We start from the raw sequence: 13,470 nt of genomic DNA, 5'->3' as shown, positions 1-13,470 counted from the left end.
ATGTAACAGGAGCGCTCTGCTGATTTTCAGTATCTATGACACAAACTCTAGTCAAAGATCCTATATATGACAGGCACTCTGCTGTTTAAAAAAAAACTACTGTGGAAAAAAAAACCTAGTCAAAGATCCTCCATGCAACAGGAGCACCCTACTGTTTTTATCAACCAACTGCATGCGAAAACATCAGTCAAAGATCCTCCATACAACAGGAGCACCCTGCTGTTGTATGGACCTACTGCAAAAAAAAAACACTAGTCAAAGATCCTCCATTCTACAGGAGCAACCAGCAGTTTTTATGGATCTACTGCATGCGAAAACACCAGTCAAAGATCCTCCATACGACAGGAGCGCTCTGCTGATTTAAAGTATCAACGACAAAAACTCTAGTCAAAGATCCTGTATATGACAGGCACTCTGTTCATTAAAAAAACGACTGTGGAAAAAAAAGTTATTCAAAGATCCTCCATATGACAGGAGCACCCTGCTGTTTTTATGGACCTACTGCAAAAAAAAAAACACGAGGCAAAGATCCTCCATACGACAGGAGCGCTCTGCTGATTTTCAGTATCTATGACCAAAACATGAGTCAAAGATCCTCTATACGACATAGGCACCCTGCTGTTTTATGGACCTACTGCAAAAAAACACCGGTCAAAGATCCTCCATACGACAGGAGCGCTCTGCTGATTTTAAGTATCTACAACAAAAACTCTTGTCAAAGATCCTCTATATAACACGCACTCTGCTGTTTTTTTTTTTTTATAAACTACTGTGGGGAAAAAAAAAAAAAATCAAAGATCCTCCATGCGACAGGAGCACCCTGCTGCTTTATGGACCTACTGCAAAAAAACACCATGCAAAGATCCTCCATACGACAGGAGCGCTCTGCTGATTTGAAGTATCTACGACAAAAACTCTTGTCAAAGATCCTGTATATGACAGGCACTCGGTTTATAAAAAACACAACTGTGGAAAAAAAAAAGTTAATCAAAGATCCTCCATGCGACAGGAGCACCCTGCTGTTTTTATGGACCTACTGCAAAACACTCGAGTCAAAGATCCTCTATACAACAGTCACTCTGCTGTTTATTAAAAAAAACTACTGGGGGGAAAAAAAAAAAATCAAAGATCCTCCATGCGACAGGAGCACCCTGCTGTTTTATGGACCTACTGCAAAAAACACTAGTCAAAGATCCTCCATACGCTCTGCTGATTTTCAGTATCTATGACCAAAACATGAGTCAAAGATCCTCCATACTACAGGAGCGCTCTGCTGATTTTAAGTATCGACGACAAAAACTCTTGTCAAAGATCCTGTATATGACAGGCACTCGGTTCATAAAAAACACTACTGTAGAAAAAAGTTAATCAAAGATCCTCCATGCGACAGGAGCACACTGCTGTTTTTATGGACCTACTGCAAAACACTCGAGTCAAAGATCCTCCATACGACAGGAGCACCCTGCGGTTTTATGGATCTACTGCATGCAAAAACACCAGTCAAAGATCCTCCATACGACAGGAACGCTGTGCTGATTTTCAGTATCTATGACCAAAAAATGAGTCAAAGATCCTTTGTACGACAGGCACTCTGCTGTTTAAAAAAAAACTACTGTGGAAAAAAACAAAAAAACTAGTCTAAGATCCTCCATGCGACAGGAGCACCCTGGTGTTTTTTTGGACCTACTGCAAAACACTTGAGTCAAAGATCCTCTATACAACAGGCACTCTGCTGTTTATAAAAAAAACTACTGGGGAAAAAAAAAAAATCAAAGATCCTCTATGCGACAGGAGCACCCTGCTGTTTTTTGGACCTACTGCCAGAAAAAACACCAGTCAAAGATCCTGTATATGACAGCAATGTGGTCCTGTCGCAGGAGGATCTTTGATTATTATTTTTTTTCCCATAGTAGTTTTTTTTATAAACAGCAGAATGCCTGTTGTATAGAGGATCTTTGACAAAAGTTTTGGTAATAGATACTGAAAATCAGCAAAGATCCTCTATACAACAGCCACTCTGCTCTTTAAAAAAAACTACTGTGGAAAAAATAAAAAAACTAGTCAAAGATCCTCCATGCAACAGGAGCCCCCTGCTGTGTTATGGACCTACTGCAAAAAAAATTAAAAAAACACTAGGCAAAGATCCTCCATACGACAGTAGCGCTCTGACTCATGTTTTGGTCATAGATACTGAAAATCAGCAAAGCGCTCCTGTCGTATGGAGGATCTTTGCCTAGTGTTTTTTTTTTGCAGTAGGTCCATAAAACAGCAGGGTGCTCCTGTCGCATGGAGGATCTTTGATCATTGCTTTTTTTTTCCCATAGTAGTTTTTTTATAAACAGCAGAATGCCTGTTGTATAGAGGATCTTTGACTCAAGTTTTGGTAATAGATACTGAAAATCAGCAAAGATCCTCTATACGACAGCCACTCTGCTGTTTTAAAAAAAGTACTGTGGGGTAAAAAGAAAAAAAAACTAGTCAAAGATCCTCCATACGACAGGAGCACCCTGGTGTTTTTATGGACCTACTGCAAAAAACTTGAGTCAAAGATCCTTTATACAACAGGCACTCTGCTGTTTATAAAAAAATAATAATGAAAAGATCCTCCATGTGACAGGAGCACCCTGTTGTTTTATGGAGCTACAGCAAAAAAACACTAGTCAAAGATCCTCCATACAACAGGAGCACCCTGCAGTTTTTATGGATCTACTGCATGCAAAAACACCAGTCAAAGATTCTCCATACGACAGGAGCGCTCTGCTGATTTTAAGTATCTACGACAAAAACTCTAGTCAAAGATCCTGTATATGACAGGCACTCGGTTTATACAAAAAAAAACGACTGTGAAAGAAAAGTTATTCAAAGATCCTCCATACGACATGGACCTACTGCAAAAAAAAACACTGGTCAAAGATCCTCCATGCGACAGGAGCACCCTGCTGTTTTATGGACCTACTGCCAAAAAATAAACCACCAGTCAAAGATCCTGTATATGACAGGAGCGCTCTGCTGATTTTAAGTATCTACGACAAAAACTCTAGTCAAAGATCCTGTATATGACAGCAATGTGGTCCTGTCGCATGGAGGATCTTTGATTATTATTTTTTTCCCCATAGTAGTTTTTTTTATAAACAGCAGAATGCCTGTTGTATAGAGGATCTTTGACTCAAGTTTTGGTAATAGATACTGAAAATCAGCAAAGATCCTCTATACGACAGGCACTCTGCTGTTTAAAAAAAAGTACTGTGGGAAAAAAAAAAAGAAAAAAAAACTAGTCAAAGATCCTCCATACGACAGGAGCACCCTGCTGTTTTTATGGACCTACTGCAAAAAACTTGAGTCAAAGATCCTTTATACAACAGTTACTCTGCTGTTTATAAAAAAAATACTTGGGAAAAAAACAATAATCAAAGATCCTCCATGTGACAGGAGCACCCTGTTGTTTTATGGAGCTACTGCAAAAAAACACGAGGCAAAGATCCTCCATACAACAGGAGCACCCTGCTGTTTTTATGGATCTACTGCATGCGAAAACACCAGTCAAAGATCCTCCATACGACAGGAGCGCTCTGCTGATTTTAAGTATCTACGACAAAAACTCTAGTCAAAGATCCTGTATATGACAGGCACTCGGTTTATAAAAAAAAACAACTGTGAAAGAAAAGTTATTCAAAGATCCTCCATACGACATGGACCTACTGCAAAAAAAAAACACTGGTCAAAGATCCTCCATGCGACAGGAGCACCCTGCTGTTTTATGGACCTACTGCCAAAAAATAAACCACCAGTCAAAGATCCTGTATATGACAGGAGCGCTCTGCTGATTTTAAGTATCTACGACAAAAACTCTAGTCAAAGATCCTGTATATGACAGCAATGTGGTCCTGTCACATGGAGGATCTTTGATTATTATTTTTTCCCCCATAGTAGTTTTTTTTATAAACAGCAGAATGCCTGTTGTATAGAGGATCTTTGACTCAAGTTTTGGTAATAGATACTGAAAATCAGCAAAGATCCTCTATACGACAGGCACTCTGCTGTTTATAAAAAAAACTACTGTGGAAAAAAAACAAAAACTAGTCAAAGATCCTCCATGCGACAGGAGCACCCTGCTGTTTTATGGAGCTACTGCAAAAAAACACGAGGCAAAGATCCTCCATACAACAGGAGCACCCTGCTGTTTTTATGGATCTACTGCATGCGAAAACACCAGTCAAAGATCCTCCATACGACAGGAGCGCTCTGCTGATTTTAAGTATCTATGACAAAAACTCTAGTCAAAGATCCTGTATATGACAGGCACTCGGTTTATAAAAAAAAAAAAGACTGTGAAAGAAAAGTTATTCAAAGATCCTCCATACGACATGGACCTACTGCAAAAAAAAACACTGGTCAAAGATCCTCCATGCGACAGGAGCACCCTGCTGTTTTATGGACCTACTGCCAAAAAAAAACCCACCAGTCAAAGATCCTGTATATGACAGGAGCGCTCTGCTGACTTTAAGTATCTACGACAAAAACTCTAGTCAAAGATCCTGTATATGACAGCAATGTGGTCCTGTCACATGGAGGATCTTTGATTATTATTTTTTTCCCCATAGTAGTTTTTTTTATAAACAGCAGAATGCCTGTTGTATAGAGGATCTTTGACTCAAGTTTTGGTAATAGATACTGAAAATCAGCAAAGATCCTCTATACAACAGGCACTCTGCTCTTTAAAAAAAAGTACTGTGGGGAAAAAAAAGAAAACAAAAACTAGTCAAAGATCCTCCATGCGACAGGAGCACCCTGCTGTGTTATGGACCTACTGCAAAAACACTAGGCAAAGATCCTCTATACAACAGGAGCAACCTGCTATTAATGACCATCTGCAAAAAAGTATCTCGTCAAAGATCCTCTATACATGACCAGGGAGTCTTCCTTGTATGAGATTGTGCAAGCAGGTAGTGTTAAAAGTCACCTTCAATATGTTGTCCGAGCGATGGCTCCTGTCTTCTGACAACCATCCCTGCAAGCCCCCTCCCCCCGTCTTTGACCCCCTCTCAAACAGCGGCCTCTCCCTCCTGCTCTGATCAGTGTGCAGTGGATGAGAGGCCAGCATGTGGTGGACCTGCAGGACCTTCTTGGTGCTCCTCACGGGGCTCCTGGCTCTCTCCTGTGAGTCTAGACCCTCTCAATGGCTGCCGTCCTCCTGAACCTCTCTCAACCTGACCGTGTGCTTCAGTGTCTCCTCAGGCCGACTCGGCGGCCGTGCTTAGCAGCCAGGACGCCGCCAAGGAGCCACCGGGTGAGGCGGCGGCCGCTCGGCAAACGTTTTTTTCGGCTCGGGTGTTTTGAGTTGACCTTGGTCCCGCCGCAGGTCCGCTGAGGAGGGTCTTCATGAAGGAGGCCGACGCCTCGGACTTCTTCAGGCGGCGCAGCAGACGGGCGGTGAAGTCACCTGACGAGCTGAGTGGTGAGTTCTTGAGATATATATATATATATATATATATATATATATATATATATATATATATATATATATATATATATATATATATATATATATATATATATATATATATATATAGTCAAGGTTTCTGTGGTTTATCCGGTATACAGTGCTCAATACCGGGGTAGAGCGGAATATACGTTAGCTCAGGAAAAAACAGAGGCTATATCATCCCTACAAGCCTGTTTTCGCAGGTTTCCCTGCTCTTCAGGGGATTTAAAAAAAATGTTTGTAATAAAAAAATCCCCTGACGAGCAGGGAAACCTGCGAAAACAGGCTTGTTGGGATGATATAGCCTCTGTGTTTTTTCCTGACCCAACGTATATATGTATATATATATATATATATATATATATATATATATATATATATATATATATATATATATATGTATATATGTATATATATGTGTGTATGTACTGTATATATATATATACACACGTATACATGTGTACATATATGTATACATAAGTACTGTATATATGTGTGTGTATATAAATGTGTATATATGTATGTAAATTAGTATATATATATATATATATTTATTTATTTAATGTTCAAGATATACGTGAGGCAGACTTCACCCTCACAACAGTCCAAATTAATGTTGTTTTTTTTTATAGTGTATGGATTTTAATTTAGGATTTAAATCTCAGTAAATATTCCAGCAATAATGCCAAGGCCACCAAATAAAACCTTATCAATTTTTAAATTATTTGAAATATATTTTAGAATAATTTTTGTTTTTTTTGGTAGTTTTTCTTAATTTTGTTATAAATTGTAAAAAAAAAAAAATTATATTCATTTTAGTACTAATGGGTCCCTGTGCATTTTTATGGACCTACTGCAAAAAAAAAAACTACAAAAAAAAAACACTAATCAAAGATCCTCTATACGACAGGCACTCTGCTGTTTAAAAAAACAAACTACTGTGGAAAAAAAAAAGGTTAATCAAAGATCCTCCATATGACAGGAGCACCCTTGCTGTTTTTATGGACCTAATAATCGAAAACACTAATTGAAGATCCTCTATACGACAGGCACTCTGCTGTTAATAAAAAAAAAACTACTGTGGAAAAAAAAAAGTTATTCAAAGATCCTCCATATGACAGGAGCACCCTGCTGTTATTATGGACTTACTGCAAAAAAACACTAATCGAAGATCTTCTATACAACAGTCACTCTGCTGTTTAAAAAAAAAACTGTGGAAAAAAAAGGTTAATCAAAGATCCTCCATATGACAGGAGCACCCTGCTGTTTTTATGGACATACTGCAAAAAAAACACTAATCGAAGATCTTCTATACAACAGGCACTCTGCTGTTTAAAAAAAACTACTGTGGAAAAAAGAAAAGTTATTCAAAGATCCTCCATAGGGAAGGAGCACCCTGCTGTTTTTATGGACCTACCGCAAAAAAAACACTAGTCAAAGATCCTGTATACGACAGGCACTCTGCTGTTTAAAAAAAACTACTGTGGAAAAAAAAGGTTAATCAAAGATCCTCCATACGGCAGGAGCACCCTGCTGTTTTAAAAACACTAATCAAAGATCCTTTATACGACAGGCACTCTGCTGTTTATAAAAAAAAACTGTGGAGAAAAAAAAGTTATTCAAAGATCCTCCATACGGCAGGAGCACCCTGCTGTTTTTATGGACCTACTGCAAAAAATCAAAGATCCTCTATACAACAGGCACTTTGCTGTTTATAAAAAAAACTGTGGAAAAAAAACAAAAGTTATTCAAATATCTTTCATACGGCAGGAGCACCCTGCTGTTTTTATGGACCTGCAAAACAAACACCAGTCAAAGATCCTCTATACGGCAGGCACTCTGCTGTTTATAAAAAAAAACTACTGTGGAAAAAAAAAAGTTCATCAAAGATCCTCCATACGGCAGGAGCACCCTGCTGTTTTTATGGACCTACTGCAAAAAATCGAAGATCCTCTATACGACAGTCACTTTGCTTTTTATTAAAAAAAACTGTGAAAAAAAAAGTTATTCAAAGATCCTCCATAGGGCACGAGCACCCTGCTGTTTTTATGGACCTACTGCAAAAAATCGAAGATCCTGTATACGACAGTCACTTTGCTTTTTATAAAAAAAAACTGTGGAAAAAAAAAGTTATTCAAAGATCCTCCATACGGCAGGAGCACCCTGCAAAAAAACACTAATCGAAGATCCTCTATACCAGTGGTCCCCAACCTTTTTGTAGCTGCGGACCGGTCAAAAAAACTTTTTAAAAAAAAAAAATTTTTTTTAACATAAATAAATACAATCATGTGTGCTTACAGACTGTATCCCTGCAGACTGTATTGATCTATATTGATATATAATGTATATATTGTGTTTTTTTATGTTGATTTCATTAAAAAAAATAAAAAAAAACATTTTTTTTATTTTTTTTTAATTTCTTGTGCAGCCCGGTACCAAAAATCTACTGTGGAAAAAAAGGTTAATCAAAGATCCTTCATACGGCAGGAGCACCCTGCTGTTTTTATGGACCTACTGCCAAAGATCGAAGATCCTTTATACGACAGGCACTTTGCGGTTTATAAAAAAAAAACTGTGGAAAAAAAAAAGTTATTCAAAGATCCTCCATACGGCAGGAGCACCCTGCAAAAAAACACTAATCGAAGATCCTCTATACCAGTGGTCCCCAACCTTTTTGTAGCTGCGGACCGGTCAACGCTTGAAAATTTTAAGTTTTTATTTTTTTTTACATAAATAAATACAATCATGTGTGCTTACGGACTGTATCCCTGCAGACTGTATTGATCTATATTGATATATAATGTATATATTGTGTTTTTATGTTGATTTCATAAAAAAATAAAAAATAAAAATATTTTTTTAATTGTTTTTTTATTTCTTGTGCAGCCCGGTACCAAAAAACTACTGTGGAAAAAAAGGTTAATCAAAGATCCTCCATAGGGCACGAGCACCCTGCTGTTTTTATGGACCTACTGCAAAAAATCGAAGATCCTTTATACGACAGGCACTTTGCTGTTTATAAAAAAAACTGTGAAAAAAAATAAGTTATTCAAAGATCCTCCATACGGCAGGAGCACCCTGCAAAAAAACACTAATCGAACATCCTCTATACGACAGGCGCTCTGCTGTTTATAAAAAAAAAAACTACTGTGGAAAAAAAGGTTAATCAAAGATCCTCCATTCGGCAGGAGCACCCTGCTGTTTTTATGGACCTGCAAAAAAAAAACACTAATCGAAGATCCTCTATACGACAGGCACTTTGCTGTTTATAAAAAACGTTGTGGAGAAAAAAAAAAATGTTATTCAAAGATCCTCCATACGGCCGGAGCACCCTGCTGTGTTTATGGACCTACTGTAAAAAAAAAAACACTAGTCAAAGATCCTCTACGCAACAAAAGTGTTCTGCTGTTAATTACCTAATGCAAAAACTCTCACCAAAGATCCTCTATATTTACTTTTAACCACCCGCTATCATTGCTCACGCTTAAAAAAAATACTGACTGAAACGTCATACTTTTTAACACAATCCTGCAAAATGCCGGAAGGAATAAAAATACACACAAAAAAATCAGGAGCATGTATGTAATATTTCTGTGAGATATTTACGACGACACGTTGCCAGGTGTGCACGGTCAACTTATGTGCGGCTTTCCCAGTGACGAGTACGTGCAGCAGGATCCAAGGGACCACCCGGAGTTCTGACACACACACACACACACACACACACACACACACACACACACACACACACACACACACACGCACACTTACACACAGGAGTGACGACTCCCTGCTGTGAGAATTCACACAATCTGTGATGTTTGAGGTTCCCAAGCGATAGGAAGGTGCTAGAACGCCACGGGAGCATTTTTTTCTCTCTCTCTCTCCCTGAATTGGACCGCCGGTGAAAAGAGCGAGCGAGTGACGATGGCAACGTTCTCACGCTGAAGAGGCTTGAAAGGTGAAAATCAATCAATCAATCAATCAATGTTTATTTATATAGCCCTAAATCACAAGCGTCTCAAAGGGCTGTAATGAAGAAAAAAGGAGAAAAAAAACAACAACCTTAAAAGTGTGGACAGGAAGCAGACTCTGTATTATATAGAAACACATTCAAGACACCCGGACAGGAAGTGAAACCAAAATAAAAGTCTTGTCAACTTTAACTGCCAGTAAAGACCTGCACTGGTCAAAGGTCAAAGGTTACAATTCCAGCCTCTGGCAACCAAGCCAACAAGACTGCAGACAAACCTGACCCACAGCTAAAGGTCAGAGGTCATGACCTGGGTCTCGCATGTCACCTGACCACTTACGACCTATCCATATCTGTCCGGTATCGACTCACGGTAATAGTGTAATCCATCGTATCAGCGGAATCAATTTCCATCTTCATGTATCTACCTGGAATCATTGACTTCCAATCATCCGTGGTATCAATGATACGGTCTCTGATATCAATTTGAAATCAATTACAAAACCCAAAATCTAGGGAAGTTGGCACGTTGTGTAAATGGTAAATAAAAACAGAATTGGCAAATCTTTTGCAACTTATATTCAATTGAATAGACGGCCAAGACAAGATATTTAATGTTCACACTGAGACACTGCCGAAATAAGCAGGGGCGTCCATGATAACGTTGCTTGGATGGCAACATATGTCGCTCCAAAACCTGTATGTACCTTTCAGCATTAATGGTGCCTTCACAGATGTGTAAGTTACCCATGTCTTGGGCACTAATACACCCCCATACCATCACACATGCTGGCTTTTACACTTTGCGCCTAGAACAATCCGGATGGTTCTTTTCCTCTTTGACGTCCACAGTTTCCAAAAACAATTTGAAATGTGGACTCGTCAGACCACAGAACACTTCTCCACTTTGTGTCAGTCCATTTTAGATGAGCTCGAGCCCAGCAAAGCCGGTGGCGTTTCCGGGTGTTGTTGATAAATGGTTTTCGTTTTGCAAAGTAGAGTTTTAACTTGCACTTACAGATGTAGCGATCGACTGTAGTTACTGACAGTGGTTTTCTGAAGTGTTCCTGAGCCCATGTGGTGATATCCTTTACACATTGATGTCGCTTTTTGATGCAGTACCGCCTGAGGGATGGAAGGTCCGTAATATCATCGCTTACGTGCAGTGATTTCTCCAGATTCTCTGAACCTTTTGATGATATTACGGAGCGTAGATGGTGAAATCCCTAAATTCCTTGCAATAGCTGGTTGATAAATGTTGTTCTTAAACTGTTGGACAATTTGCTCAGGTATTTGTTGACAAAGTGGTGACCCTCACCCCGTCCTTGTTTGTGAACGACTGAGTATTTCATGGAAGCTGCTTTTATACCCAATCATGGCACCCACCTGTTCCCAACTAGCCTGTTCACCTGTGGGATGTTCCAAATAAGTGTTTGACGAGCATTCCTCAACTTTCTCAGTCTTTTTTGCCACATGTGCCAGCTTTTTTGCAACATGTTGCAGGCATCAAATTCCAAATGAGCTAATATTTGCAAAAAATAAAGTTTTCCGGGCCCGAGCTCATCTAAGATGGACTGATTGTCCGACAGTTTAAGAACGACATTTCTCAACCAGCTGTTGCAAGGAATTTAGGGATTTCACCGTCTACGCTCCGTAATATCATCAAAAGGTTAGGAGAATCTGGAGAAATCAAAGCACGTAAGCAGCTAAGCCCGTGACCTTCCATCCCTCAGGTTGTACTGCATCAAAAAGTGACATCAGTGTGTAAAGGATATCACCACATGGGCTTAGGGACACTTCAGAAAACCACTGTCAGTAACTACAGTTGGTCGCTACATCTGTAAGTGCAAGTTAAAACTCTAGTATGCAAAGCGAAAGCCATTTATCAACAACACCCAGAAACGCCACCGGCTTGGCCGGGCCCGAGCTCATCTAAGATGGACTGACACAAAGTGTAAAAGTGTTCTGTGGTCTGACGAGTCCACATTTCAAATTGTTTTTGGAAACTGTGGACGTCGTGTCCTCCGGACCAAAGAGGAAAAAGAACCATCCGGATTGTTCTAGGCGCAAAGTGTAAAAGCCAGCATGTGTGATGGTATGGGGGTGTATTAGTGCCCAAGGCATGGGTAACTTACACATCTGTGAAGGCACCATTAATACAGAAAGGTACATACAGGTTTACGTTATTATGTCCGCCCCTGCTTATTTCAGCAAGACAATGCCAAGCCACGTGTTCCAACAGCGTGGCTTCATAGTAAAAGAGTGCGGGTACTAGACTGGCCTGCCTGTAGTCCAGACCTGTCTCCCATTGAAAATGTGTGGCGCATTATGAAGCCTAAAATACCACAACGGAGACCCCCGGACTGTTGAACAACTTAAGTGTGAAGTGAATTATATTTATATAGCGCTTTTCTCTAGTGACTCAAAGCACTTTTACATAGTGAAACCCAATATCTAAGTTACATTTTAAACCAGTGTGGGTGGCACTGAGAGCAGGTGGGTAAAGCGTCCTGCCCAAGGACACAACGGCAGTGACTAGGATGGCGAAAGCGGGAATCGAACCTGGAACCCTCAAGTTGCTGGCACGGCCACTCTACCAACCGAGCTATGCCGCCCCAAGCTGTACATCAAGCAAGAATGGGAAATAATTCCACCTGAAAAGCTTCAAAAATGTGTCTCCTCAGTTCCCAAACCTTTACTGGGTGTTGTTAAAAGGAAAGGCCATGTAACACAGTGGTGAACATGCTTTTTTTGCAATGTGTTGCTGCCATTAAATTCTAAACTAATGATTATTTGCCAAAAAAAAAAGAAGTTTCTCAGTGTAAACATTAAATATCTTGTCTTTGCAGTCTATTCATTTGAAAATAAGTTGAAAAGGATTTGCAAATCATTGTTTTAGTTTACCATTTACACAACGTGACAACTTTACTGGTTTTGTGCCAATCAATCCTAGTCCCTGGAATCAACGGTATCATTGGAATCATCATCTATGGTATCAATAGTCCATCAATCATCATATCGATGCATTCCAGAGTTTAAATGCAATTTAAGGTGTCCCGATACTTTTCCCCGACCCGACTGTGATCGTTTTGCAGCCGAGCAGCGGCAGATCCAGGCGGCGGACGAGCGCAGGAGGGAGTTCCACGAGGAGAAGAGGAACAAGTTTGAGAGCTTCGCCGAAGAGGAGGGCGACGGTGAGTCCGGCCCGGCCCGGCCCGGGTGTTGTGGTTTTCTTTACCCCCTTCCAAGTCTTGACGGGTTCTGCTGGTCTTCCAGAACAAAACGAGAGGACCCGGGAGAGCACGGAGCAGTGGAGGGAGTTCCACTACGACGGCATGCATCCTCCTTACGAGTACAACCGTCAGACCAACTGAAACGGCGTTCCGGAACATGCTAATGTTAGCCCTTTGTAGTTTGGCTCAAAAGATGCAACCACACGCTTGAACAAGACTTGTTGTTTTTTTTTTAATACACAACATTTGTGCATCGACATGCAACACATGCATCTGGGGACTTCACAGTTTCTGCCATATATATTTATATTTATATTTTGGTGCTTTGTGAGGGAAGACGACAACATTGAGAAAAGAAAACATTCCAGACTGCAGTAAACTTTCTCGGATTTGTATTTACAGCAAACTGAGGCTCAGTGGATTTATTTACTCACCATAAATAACAACAAGTTAAGGTGAACTGCACTTTTTTTTTGGGGGGGGGGGGGATTTTGCCCATCATTCACAATCAAAAGTCCACTTACAATGGAGCCTACGTGAGTCTGCCTATAAAGTGCCTAAAAAACCATCCAAACACCTCCATCAAGGTTTTATGTACATTTGTAATGTAGTAACATTCATAATTACATGTACTATTTACCATATTGTGCTCATTTTAAGCATACAGGGACGTATTTTCTCCTTCGACGACATGACTGATTATTACTCATGCAGACTTGAGAGCCAAAAAACATAATAAAACATCACTTACTGTACAAGGTCTGCTGTCATTAGGATGCAGA

At 39.9% G+C, this 13,470-nt stretch overlaps 2 protein-coding genes across 2 annotated transcripts in view; one reads left to right on the top strand and one right to left on the bottom strand.

Annotated features, from left to right (window-relative positions):
* camk1db (calcium/calmodulin-dependent protein kinase 1Db) overlaps positions 1-13,470 on the bottom strand; it is a 105,233-nt gene that overhangs the window by 858 nt on the left and 90,905 nt on the right. The window lies entirely within an intron of this gene.
* ucmab (upper zone of growth plate and cartilage matrix associated b) lies at positions 5,072-13,169 on the top strand. The gene is made up of 5 exons (XM_062043049.1): positions 5,072-5,157; positions 5,225-5,287; positions 5,360-5,455; positions 12,551-12,649; positions 12,732-13,169. Exons 1-5 carry the CDS (start codon positions 5,100-5,102, stop codon positions 12,827-12,829), a joined length of 414 nt encoding a protein of 137 aa, XP_061899033.1. The 5' UTR covers positions 5,072-5,099; the 3' UTR covers positions 12,830-13,169.

This window comes from Entelurus aequoreus, linkage group LG03 (assembly GCF_033978785.1).
Source record: "Entelurus aequoreus isolate RoL-2023_Sb linkage group LG03, RoL_Eaeq_v1.1, whole genome shotgun sequence".
Classification (NCBI taxonomy): Eukaryota; Metazoa; Chordata; class Actinopteri; order Syngnathiformes; family Syngnathidae; genus Entelurus; species Entelurus aequoreus.
This window is presented reverse-complemented; position numbering and strand designations above follow the sequence as displayed.